Source organism: Sinocyclocheilus anshuiensis, unplaced genomic scaffold (genome assembly GCF_001515605.1).
Source record: "Sinocyclocheilus anshuiensis isolate Anshui unplaced genomic scaffold, SAMN03320099.WGS_v1.1 scaffold3493, whole genome shotgun sequence".
Lineage (NCBI taxonomy): Eukaryota > Metazoa > Chordata > Actinopteri > Cypriniformes > Cyprinidae > Sinocyclocheilus > Sinocyclocheilus anshuiensis.
Window position 1 is genome coordinate 40,997 of NW_015556006.1, and position 13,152 is coordinate 54,148.

Below are 13,152 nucleotides of genomic sequence, written 5' to 3' on the forward strand. Positions count from 1 at the left end.
TAATATTGATTTTGTAGGATGATCTGAATTATGCCCTTGTAAATTGATCCAGTAAGCAACAGATAATTTTTTACGTCTTATTTCTAATGGGGACTCTCCTGTTTCAACTTGCATTGCTGAGATTGGAGTTGTTTTAATTGCACCTGTTATACATCTCAAAGCTCGTGCTTGAATAAGATCTAACTTTTTAAGCATACTGATTGAGGCAGATCCATATATAATACATCCATAATCTAAAACAGATCGTAGAAGTGCACAGTATAAGGTGATCATTGATTGTTTATTTGCCCCCCATTCTTGGCCTACTATACATCTCATTAGATTTAGTACTTTACTACATTTCTTTTCAATGTAGTCAATATGGATTTTCCATGTTAATTTAGAATCAAACCAGACCTAAATATTTAAATTTTGTTACCCTTTCTAACGGTTGTTTATATAAATAAAGTTTAATATTTTCTGCGATCCTTTTTTTTGTAAAAAACTGACAACACGTTTTGGATATAGAGAATCTGAATCCCCATTCCACTGACCATTTCTCTACGCCCTCTATTGCTTCCTGAATTTTATGTACAATATATTTAACATTTTTCCCTCTCTTCCACATTGCTCCATCATCAGCATATAATGCTGTTGAAATTCCTGGATGAATTCCTTCAAACACATCATTGATCATTATGTTAAATAATATAGGACTTATAGCACTTCCCTGAGGAGTTCCATTTTCTACATTCACCATCTGAGATAATACACTACCCACCTTGACTTGAATCGTTCGACCAAACAAGAAACTTAAAACCCAATTATAAAATCTTCCTACAATTCCAATTCTCTGCAACTTTAATAACACTCCTTCCCTCCACATCATATCATATGCCTTTTCAATGTCAAAGTATACTGCCACTAACACCTCTTTCATTGCTAATGCCTTCTTTACATCAGTTTCTAGTCTTAATAATGCATCTGAAGTAGATCTACCTGGTCGGAAGCCAAACTGATAGGGAGCTATTAATCCTCTGCTTTCCAACACATAATATAAGCGGTTAACAATCATTTTTTCCATCACTTTACAGAGGTTAGATGTCAAAGCAATTGGCCTATAATTTCCTGCTATTGAAGAATCTTTCCCTGGTTTGGGAATAGGAATTACGACAGCTTGTTTCCATGATAAAGGCAGTTGACCTTCTATCCATATTTTATTAAAAAGATCCAATATTGCTTTAAGTATCACTTCGTCCATTTGTTTAATCATATTATAGCAAACTCTATCTTTCCCTGGGGCGGTATTTCTAACTTTAATTAATACTCTTTTTAGTTCCCACATTTTAAAAGTGGCATCTAATGCTGTTAGACTATTAGGTTTTTTTAATATAGATATCTTGATGTTGCTTTAAGATTTCTTCCCTCCTTCTCTTATAATTTTCTTCAAGATTATTTGTACTGTGAGCCTTTTGAAAGGTAAAGGCCAACAGTTCAGTCTTTTCCTCTTCAGTCACTGCTTTTTCCCCTTAATCGATTAAAACTTGAATATTCTGATTTCTATAAACTCCAACCATCTTTTTAAGGACACTCCATACTTCTCTCAACTGAGTTTCACTACCTATTGTGTTACAAAATGATTGCCAATACCTTTTTTGGCTTGCTTAATTATCTTCCTTGCCTGAGCCCGTTTCCTCTGATAAATTAGCACATTTGTAGGTATTAATGTTTTCCTAAGCTCCCTGAATGCCCTATTTCTATCTTTGACTGCTTTAGTGCACTCTTCATTCCAAGGAACAATCCTCAACCTATCTTTACCTTCTGATTTAGGAATGGATTCTTCAGCTGCATTTATAATAACTGAATTTAATCTTTCAGAACATAGGTCTATATCATCTTCAGTACTATAATTCTCCATTCCATCAATGCATAACTTGTTAAATTTTCCCAGTCAGCTTTATCAAATTTCCACCTGGTTTGCTTTGTTTTATGTTGTTGATAAATTTCCATTCCAAAAGCACATATTATTGTAAAATGATCACTATCTAATGTTGAATGATCTAGGACTTCCCATCTACATTCCAATGCTATAGTTCCCGGAACTATTGTTAGATCTAGACAAGAAGTTGAAGAATCCCTTTTTAAAAGCTCATCGGTCTGAAAAGTGAGGTGTGCTCTGATTGGCCAGCTATCCAGTGCGTTGTGATTGGCCAAATACCTCAAGCATGCGATGGAAATGTTACGCCCCTTTCCATATTGTGATGCCGTGTCCCGGAGCGACGAGACAAAAACATCAAAACCCATTATAAACGAGGCATTTGTTGCATCCAGTGGGGACATAATTACGGATTATAATGACTTATACTGTCTTTTTACGAGTTGCGTTGCATCGCGCCGTGTAAACATAAAACAATGTCTGCATTTGTGATCGGAGAAACGACAAACAACAAGCGCTACTCTACACTGCTCAAAACTCACGTTTGAATCATCAATGGCAAATTCTTTAAATATGAAAACTTACTTACAGTCTGTGAGTCAGAACTGTAGTCTACTCTGCCAGGAAACAGTCCTCCATAAAATGCGCTGCACTCATCTGAATATTTGGGTTGAACTGTTCTGGAACAGTGTTGTAAATACAACTTAACCACTGATTTCTAGTCGTGTCCTCTTTTGGAAGGCCAAATAAAGTAGTTTCGCTTTCACAACGAAACACATAGCGTCACACACGGCAGGCTTGAGTGAGGAACGGCCGGCGGGCTAGAGTGAGCGGAGACCGGTGGGCTTGAGTGAGCGGCGGCCGGCGGATTCGACGAAGGAGCTGCCGGCGGGCTTGCGGCAACCACATGTGATGACCCCGGGCTGGACTCCGCTCCGTACACGTCGAAAGCCGATCCGGTGATCCACAGTGCGAAGTTGATGTATTACCTCAGCGACCAGCACGGATCAGCTCTAGGCATGACGAAGCGGATATCGTCCTCTTTTGGAAGGCCAAACAAAGTAGTTTTGCTTTCACAACGAAACACACAGCGCCTTCACGACATGGTGGCCGCGGCAACAACAATACTACAGCGAGAGTTACGCCTTCTTTTTTTGCGTGAACATTTGGGCGGCTTATGCAAATCTTCCCACATCGTGACGTAGACATGTGGGGGCGTGTTAGAATGAGCCGTTTTAGGTAGGCGTGGTTGACTCTTAACTTTTATAAAGAATATCTCTTTGGATTTGAGACTAGTCTTTGCAACTTTACAGATCTTCTTTATGCACCAAGAGCTTGTAACACTCCAAAGGGAAAGGAAAAATTGAAATTGCATCATATGACCCCTTTAAATTCTTGGCCATTCGCAATATAACTTCGGGCATTCCGTTGTAGTATTTTCATTTCATGGCTTTACTTCTTTGACTTCCCGAAGGATCACATAACACTGTGGTTCCCTCGGTTTGTCCAAGTAACGTCTGAATCTGTTCAAATGAAATTTCAGTAATACTCGAGCAGCTGCGGATATTATGCTTTTCAGCTTTTCGGTTATTTTCGCTGTTTGAGCTGAGCAATTAATGACTTCTGCTATAAATGCCACAAAATGAATTTTGTTATCACAAGCATGTTTCCATCCAAGAGACATTTATGACTGCATGTGTCTTTAAATTGGGTTGTGTTGTTTTCCTTCAGATTTCCATTAACAGCTTGTACTTGCTTAACTGCTTGAGCATATGAAATATTTTGTACTGTTTTGTATTTCATTGCTTCTGTACCTAGTTTTTGGGCTTTACAACCTAGAAACGCCACACTGTGTGGGCTTCTACAATTACAACATTTAGGTTCCTCTCCTTCCTCTATACTCCAGAAAACCTTAAAACCATTTCTTTGTTGCCCTCTAGAGGACAGGATGAAAAATTTCATCCATGTAACAGGATAACTGTTACAAGATACTTACAGAGAGTGAGCGTGTGTACTTCCACCATTAATTAGTCTTTACTGTTATATTACAGGCGCTCGACGTGGCACCGGCTCAAAACCGGGTCATAGCTTAAAGGGGTCTTTCTTTGCACCCATGGAGCACTGTGTGGCTTGAAAGGAAAACAAAATCACCCACTTCAACATTTCTCCCTCACAACTGAATAGAAAATAAAAGTATATCAATGTATAGTTGTGGCTGTTCACCTATTTTCAATCAATCATCTATCTGTCTATCTATCTAATTTATTTCTAGGTTTTATATTTATTAAAGATTCAGAGGACACAGAAATGTTGTATTCTTTTAGAGACTACATGGATTATTTGTACTTTTAAAATTAATTTGTCACAGTGCAGAAGAAATAAAATGAACCACAAAAGTAATTAAAATTAAAGTTTAAAAAGAGAAGCTATTTAATAATAATCAATAATAGCATCAGGAACATTTTCTTATCTTCAGAATGCTGTGAGCGAAGCTGTGATTTTAAGCACATCATGCACAGAAAATGCACCCTCACATGCACACACACATGCAAAGACATGCTTATAATTTTTAATGATTATAATTACACATTGTTGTGAACATCTGCTTATTTCCTGCATGCTGTTTTTTTTTTAATGACAATGTCCTCTACCCTTCATAGAAAAACAGAGTAGTTTCACATCTACATTTATTAATAATAAGACACAGTTCTAAGCTTGATGTCAGAATTTCACCCTGTGCACACGCGTGTCAGTATATTTTATTACAAGGCTCTGCCATCTCAAACAGCCTGTGATGTTCACTTGTGCGATGTGCAATGTCATAAGCAGTTTCTCCTGCACTGTTTTTCAGTACTGCCTGTAGGGTGCGCTGTGACAGCAATAACTCAATCGTCTGCCCAGCTGCAGTATTTCCAGCAGCCAGTTGTAGGGGTGTGAGTCGCCCCGCTGTCAAGGCATTGACCTCTGCCCCCCAATTCAAAAGACACGAAGCTACAGTGGCATGACCCCAGCGACAAGCACTATGTAGCGGCATCCAACCATCAGTAGTTCTTGCATGAAGATTCGCTCCAGCATTCAAAAGAGCAGAAACCACGACATAATGGCCACTGTAAGCAGCACGGTGTAGAGGGGTGTAACCATCACTATCATGACAATTAGCAAGTGTTCGGTCCAATGCGAGGAGATGTTCTATTGTGGCTAACTGTAAGAGAGAGAGAGAGAAACAAAAAAGGTTAGAAAAACAAAGCAAGAAAAATAAATAAACGGAAATGCATTAATACATAATTTCTTCTGTGCCAAAAAGCAACTGATATTATAGACCAATTTCCATATTTAAGGCATACTGAACATCACTGGTCTACACATAAAACCTTCAATCATCAAACTGTAACCATTAACTCTATTTGTAAACTTCAAATTAGAATGAGCTTGGCAACCCCTTGTAAATATTTAGCAACCCCTAGTAGGGGTTTGTGTATCTTCGTTAGCATTTGTGAGGCTGTCATTATTGGAGGTAATAGGTCCCTGATAGCAAGCAACCATTGAATCAATGTAAAAAAAATGTTGACTTTTCATTGTTAATTGAATTGAATCAAAATCACTTTTGCACCCGCAATTAATGTTGAAAAACGTTGACATTTCAACAAACCACCATTATTGTGATCAGTGTTCACTTTAGTTATGCTCTTGACTCTTTGCACTTTAATGTTAGGTTTTCATTTTCACTTGTAACAATGTGCTAAAATGCATTTGTTGAGACAATAAAAAATAAGACCCATTGGAATCAAGTGATGTTGATCATTGTGAGGTTATTTAAATAATTGCTCACAAGTGTGTTGTGTTTTTTTTATGTGTAAATTAGACATCAAGAATCAGCATATGAAACTCAACAATGGTGACAATCAACAAAAGAAAATTTTATGCTGAAATGCATGCTGGGTATAAACATAGTACAAAACTCATTCATGACTCCCAGCATGCATTGCAGTTGATCTGAATTAGTTTGATGATTGTCACCATTGTTGAGGTTTGTATGATGAGTGTTTTGTTACCATTTAATATGTTTCAAGTCTTGTTTTCATTTTTGAACTGAATCTCTATGATTTTTTTTTGGTTGTGGTCCCTTTAAGAATCTTAAATTTCAATAAAGAGTCATGCCATGTCACCATTAATGAGGAAGTGAGCAAGCATGACACAGAGAGTAGCATGTTTAGTGTATCTGAAGCTATACTGTGATATTTGCATACATCTTGCGTCTGTTGTAGCATCGTGGGTATGTATTGACTTTTTAACAATATCTACGATTGCAGATCATTATTTGGGGACAGTGTTACATTTTATTGAGCTGATTGTTAGAAGCCTATTTTTCTCTATCTACCTCACTATATGATGGAGTTTTGGTTCCTTGCCACTGTCACCTCTGGCTCAGTTCAGTTTAAATAGTATCTGTGCAATCAGGTCGACGATATCGCTGGAAATTAAGTGTCCCCAACTAAGCAAGCCAGAGGCGACAGCGGCAAGGAACCAAAACTCCATCGGTGACAGAATGGAGAAAAAAACCTTGGGAGAAACCAGGCTCAGTCGGGGGGACAGTTCTCCTCTGGCCAGACGAAACCAGCATGGCGTGGTTTAATTCCAGGCTGCAACACAAGTGAAGAGAACTTGTCTGGTTTCCGTGGTCTTGTCCCAATGGCCGTTTAGTTGAAGAGGTCTTCGCAGGGGATCTGTCTCTGGGGCTTTTCTAGTTGACATGGTCTCCGCTGACATTCAGGGCTGTAGAGGTCGTTTCTATTCAATTCCAGGCTGCAGCAATGTCACATTTTGCAGAGGACTCAATGTTCTCATGTTGACAAATGTGGTTGTTGCAGTGTTTTTAAAAATAGGGAATGCCAACTCCAAACAGATCCCCCCCCACACACACTGGCACCATTCAGGAAGGTCAGCAGTTCAGGTCGGCATATGTAAGTTTTCAAACTTTTTTCCCAAAAGCAAGTATTGTGCATTTGTATAACATAAACTTGCTTTAAAGCTTGAATAAAATGTTACCAAATGTAGTTTCATACCCGTTGTGTTCTAACAAAGTCATTAATCGGTTCTCTTTGTTTTATAAAATTTACTTTTATTACTTCTACGAAGGTTCACGCTACTTTTACAAGTATGATAAATATGTGGTGAATACACAGTGAAACGAGTATCAGGCTACCAAATAAGTTTGACACAATGTTTTTAAGAAAGGGATTTTATTTTATTTTATTTTTTAAATACAGCTAAACCAGATAACAGATTATTCTTTCTTTTTGACAAACCTACATTTAAAATGATTTTCCCCGAGGTGTTCATCGTCCGAGTGGTACTGGTCTTATTTTCTAAGTTCCAATAGATGAAGCTTCTTAACCGAACAAAGAAAACATATTTTACACGAGTACCATGGTTTCATGCTTTTTTTAAAGGCTTGTCTAATGTGGATTTTTCACCATCCAACACAAATTTAAAGAGTTGTATCAGCTGAGCTTGTTTCACCTGTTTATTACTATTTTCTTAGGTTATTATTATTTTTGACTCACATATAGAATAAACCTTATCGTCCATGCTTTCCCCCTATAGAGACCACAAAGATAATATCCGAACAAGATCTATGGGGCCACAGTTGTAAATTCAGGCGACCTATAGTTACCCAGAAAACGGTTACACATCATTTAAGAAAAGTGCCATAATGCATACAGAATACAGAAAAACCTCCTCTTGATCTATTGTGACTGACATTTTACTAAGTCAGATGATCAGGATTATGTATGACGCTGTACACATTTTGTTTGTTGGACTGTAAATGTCATTACAATGACTGTAGGCGAGGCCTTCTCTCTAAGAGACGTCAGCATTCAGTGTTTATAGAAATACATGAAAATTCAGAAAATCCGTCACGGTACAATTCACCCCCAATCCAGAAGGGGGCGCCCGCAGCAATGCAACGCTGTTTGATAACCGGCCGCCAGCAGAAGAACAGCGAATGCCATGAGTTGGGCACTTGAAAACAAAGCCCACTAGACAGTGACCATGTGCGGATTCTGAATGTGTCTCACAGACTGACAAAGGAGTACTTTAAAGGCTTGTGCACTCAACTGTCTGCGAAATGGAGCTTTGTGCTCATGTATCCTACCTCTCTCATTCGGCACAAATCCAAATATTCCATAATATTTCCATATTTGCAATGTAATGTATCTGAATGCTAAACTATTATTTATTATGTAAATTATAGGTTTTGTACTTCAGTCGCGTTCCAACGGTGACACAGAGGTGGGCGCAATTGATGTTTGGTTCACTGTATTTTATTTTGATAAAGTACCGACTGCGCTGTCAAGTTAGCAATGCTGGAACTGATGTGTTTTGTGTGTGTGTGTGCACGCGCGCCGGTGCGATCACTTCAACTGTTTCCTTATACCAGCAGAATCAACTTTAAACACTTATTGTCTTATTAATAATGCATCACTGTATAAAGTTCTGCTTTTATTTGTGTACACTCACAATGAAAACAAAACATTGTGCTTTTGTAAAATAAAGAAAACAAATAGGATGTCGCTTTCTGCCATTTGAGTTTCCTTTCTGTGAACAAATTAAGCCTGTCACAAAAATGAACTGAAACTCAGCGTATATAGGCTACGTTATGTGTCGCACTGTTTTTTTCTCTTGTTTATCTGTAAACTAAATCAAATATATTTCAAGAATTTATTCTTTGTATATATATATGTACTGCAGATTTTATATATATAACAATGTAATAATATTTAGTATTTTCACATCTAGGTGGAACATTTTTTAATTTGTACTACTGTCTGTTCAAAATAAATGAAAAGAAACCGAGCATAGTCGATTAATTTTTTTCCTGTTGTACCGAAATCGTATCGAACCGTGACCCCCGAACCGAGGTACGTACTGAACCGTGACATCTGTGTACTGTTCCACCCCTACCATCTCCATATAAATACGATGAACCGTCAACACGAAAAGTAAGGCTTGCTGATTTACACATACAACTATTACAACTGAAAAATATCAATCACACCATCGAGCTCAAAGCTACACATTCAGTAAAGTTTGAGGTTGTTAAAATTTCCACACTCTTGACAATGCTACAGACACAAAATATAAAAGGAATTTTGTGAGAAAACTCCTATGTAACTCAAGAGACCAAATCACTAAGAAAATGGCCATTTGAATACAGACAATTCTGCTCTGGGGCATTTGTGTATATTTTTGTAATCGTTGAATTATAAATGACTTGTGGTCGCGATGTGGGTGGGCTACGTGGGGGAGGGGAAAGGTCAAAAGGTCAAAGCCATAAATCTTTCTTGACATATGGTAAATGGTACTTACTACTTATGTCTTCAGAGTCTTGATGTTAGGGAAGAGTTTACCTGGCTGTCAAGTTATATACAGTACATATACTGTACCTACGGCAGCACAAGTGTTGATGTCTAAATCTTTGTGTATTTTGCCACAGTATCTTTGCATTTGTGAAACAGAACATTTACATCAGTAATGAAAGATCAACTTCCACATTTTTAGCATTATTTCTCAACTTTATTACAGCTTGACACACATCACAAAAAGTAATCTACTCCAACTTAACTTTAATACATCTCTTTCTTTATTAATGCATACTTGTTTATATTGAAACACTATTGTAAGCACTGAAAGAGAATTACCTTAATGAAAAGCAAGAGTCAAGAGCCCAACTAAAGCAAACACTGATCACAATAATGGTGGTTTGTTGAAATTTCAACATTTTTTCAACATTAATTGCAGGTGCAAAAGTGATATTAATTCATTGCCATTAACATTGACAAATCAACAATTTTTTAACATTGATTCAATGGTTTTCACCTCTCAAATGGTTTAAAATTTGTATTTCTGACATAGAAGTTAGGTTAATGTACAGAGCGCTTTGCATTAAAGGCCTTACTTTCAATATAGTAACATAGTGGTCCTAATATGGCAAGCCAGTTTAACTTTTAATCCTTAAAAATGTACTATCTATTTTAATCTGACTACTAATTTAGCTATTAGTATCTATAATATTATGTACTAGGACTTATTCATTAGCTACTATTGCTTATTCTTTAGCTACTAGTGCTTGTTCTTTAGGTACTGCTGCTTATTCTTTAGGTACTAGACTGGTCATGCCTCATGGTAATTCTTGCTGGACCCTATGGATTGAGGGATCCTCTTTTACAGTGGGTGAGGTTGAAGAAGATCCCGTTCCCAGTGTCCGGACCCACGTAAAATCAGTCACCACTCCTAGACCAAGAGACCCAGCTTATGCCTGCCACTGACATAATACATGAGTTAATGCCCACTACGGAGCCAGAGCCAGCAGCCTTGTTCTTCTTGGAGGACGAGTTTGAGGTCTCAACTGACCAGGTATGTGAGCCATTACATTTGTGCCAGTGGGAGTATTAGTGGAGCTGGAAGAAGAGGAAAGGCTGATTGGCTGGAAAGCAGAGGAACAGCTTCCACTCTGATTCCCGCCCACAAACCTCTTCTGCCTCTAGAAATCCCGTTCTGCAGTCTGTTCTTCATTGCCACTGATCCCGTCCTGCACAGAGTTGCCTTCATCGCCACTTGTCCTGTCCTGCACAGATTACCACCGGTCCCATCCAGCACAGTCCATTCTTCATTGCCACTGGTTCCATCAGTACAGAGTTGTCTTTGTCACCACTGGTCCAGTCTAACACTAAGCCTGTTTTTTTTACCCAACACATGTTCAGTGTTTTTAAATGTTCACACCCAGGTTTCCTCTCCTGCCTTTTCCATGGAAGCCAGCCATTCATTTGGGCCCGATTCCCACCTACAAACCTGTTCTGCCTCTAGAAGACCCAGTTGTATAGATGTTTATTCATTGCTGCTGGTCCCATCCAGCATATTCTGTTCTGCATAGCCATTGGTCCCCATCCTGTACAGAGCTGTCTTTGTTGCCATTGGTCCCATCCTGCAAAGAAGTGTCTTTACCACCACTCTATCCATAACCATCTAGCACAGCCTGTTCTTCATCACTCTACACTCTTTCTTCACCCAACACACCTAGGCTCCACCTGGGACCATTGTCGTTTGATCTCCACCAGGCTCCCTTGTCCCACCGGCTCCGCCTTAGTCAGTCGTCACTATACCATGTTGCCATGAACTTCTGGACCTTCAGCTACGCTTCATTCTCTCACCACCGCTGGGCTTCTCCTTCCCTCCTGCTCCACTTCTGTCCTCACTCACACCATTGTTGGATCAATCCTCTGACACCCTGGCTCTACCTTAGCCATTTGTCACCATGCCTGTCGCCTAGTCTCTAGGTCTATTAGACTCTGCATTTCCTGGAATCACTTCTGTTGGTTGCACTCCAAACTGTACCATGGCTCCTTCCTCCCTCAGTTCTGCCGTGCGTTACCTTCCTCCTGGCTGTCTCTGGTGTCTAGGATCCTTTGGTCTAGGTTCCTGTTTTTATTATGATTCATTATATGATGATAACACACACCTCTCTGTATTTGAGTTCATTATCCTTGTGTATTTAAGTTCCTCAATTTGTTCAGTTCTTGGTCCAGTATTTTGTGCTGTGCATGTTGTTTTGTTGTGTTTAAGCCCTTTTTGGATCCTTTTTAGTTTTAAATATATATAAACCCTACTGCTATTTGAACCTTTTGAATATATTCTTCGCCATCATTGGACTACACGTGAACTAGTAAACTAGTTTTGTAGGGTTAAATTAAACCGGCTATGGTCTCTTCCAGTGTTAAAACTGTGTCAAATCTCTAGGAAGTTTCCCCCTTGGTTTAAAAAAACAAAACATGGTAATTATATATATTATCGATATATACAGTATATATACACATTTACATTTAGTCATTTAGCAGACGCTTTTATACAAAGTGACTTACAAATTAGGGCAATGGAAGCAATCAAAATCAACAAAAGAGCAATGATATGCAAGTGCTATAACAAGTCTCAGTTAGCTTAACGCAGTACACATAGCAAGTTTTTTTTGTTATTATATAATAAATAAAAAGAAAACAGAATAGACAAAGAATAGAGCGTTAGAGGTCTAGTGTTAGAGGCCTTTTTTGCTTTTGTTAATTGTATAATAAATAAAAAGAAAACAAACTGGAATCACTTCTGTTGGTTGCACTCCAAACTGTACCATGGCTCCTTCCTCCCTCAGTTCTGCCGTGCGTTACCTTCCTCCTGGCTGTCTCTGGTGTCTAGGATCCTTTGGTCTAGGTTCCTGTTTTTATTATGATTCATTATATGATGATAACACACACCTCTCTGTATTTGAGTTCATTATCCTTGTGTATTTAAGTTCCTCAATTTGTTCAGTTCTTGGTCCAGTATTTTGTGCTGTGCATGTTGTTTTGTTGTGTTTAAGCCCTTTTTGGATCCTTTTTAGTTTTAAATATATATAAACCCTACTGCTATTTGAACCTTTTGAATATATTCTTCGCCATCATTGGACTACACGTGAACTAGTAAACTAGTTTTGTAGGGTTAAATTAAACCGGCTATGGTCTCTTCCAGTGTTAAAACTGTGTCAAATCTCTAGGAAGTTTCCCCCTTGGTTTAAAAAAACAAAACATGGTAATTATATATATTATCGATATATACAGTATATATACACATTTACATTTAGTCATTTAGCAGACGCTTTTATACAAAGTGACTTACAAATTAGGGCAATGGAAGCAATCAAAATCAACAAAAGAGCAATGATATGCAAGTGCTATGACTCAGTTAGCTTAATGCAGTACACGTAGCAAGGTTTTTCTTTAAATTATATAATAAATAAAAAGAAAACAAATAGATAGAATACAAAAAGAATAGAGACGCTAGTGTTAGTTTTTTTTAAAGAAAACAAGCAGTAAATGAATAGAGTGCAAGTCTAAAAGGGACAATTTTTTTTTTAAAGAATAGAATTAGAATAGAGAGTTCTAGAGGTAGAGGGTCAAAAAACGATGGAAGAGATCTTCTTGATGTTGAATAAAGCAAATCTGCAGGACCGGCAGTTTTAGCAATGTGGTCTGAGAAAGTCAGCTGATCATCAATCATAACTCTAAGGTTTCTGGCTGTCTTTGAAGGAGTTATGGTTGATGTGCCTAATTGGATGGTGAAATTGTGATGAAACGATGGGTTTGATGGAACCACAAGAAGTTCTGTCTTGGCAAGTTTGGGTTGAAGGTGATGGTCCTACATCCAGCAAG

General features: G+C 38.1%; 1 protein-coding gene across 1 annotated transcript in view; it reads right to left on the minus strand.

Moving 5' to 3' along the window:
• Positions 1–4,381: 4,381 nt before the first annotated feature.
• Positions 4,382–13,152, minus strand: part of ankrd49 (ankyrin repeat domain 49) — a 33,786-nt gene continuing 25,015 nt past the window's right edge. Inside the window, exon 3 of the mRNA XM_016470657.1 lies at positions 4,382–5,117. Within this exon, the coding sequence (XP_016326143.1) occupies positions 4,665–5,117 (453 nt within the window). The 3' untranslated portion in view covers positions 4,382–4,664. The remainder of the gene's footprint in view (positions 5,118–13,152) is intronic.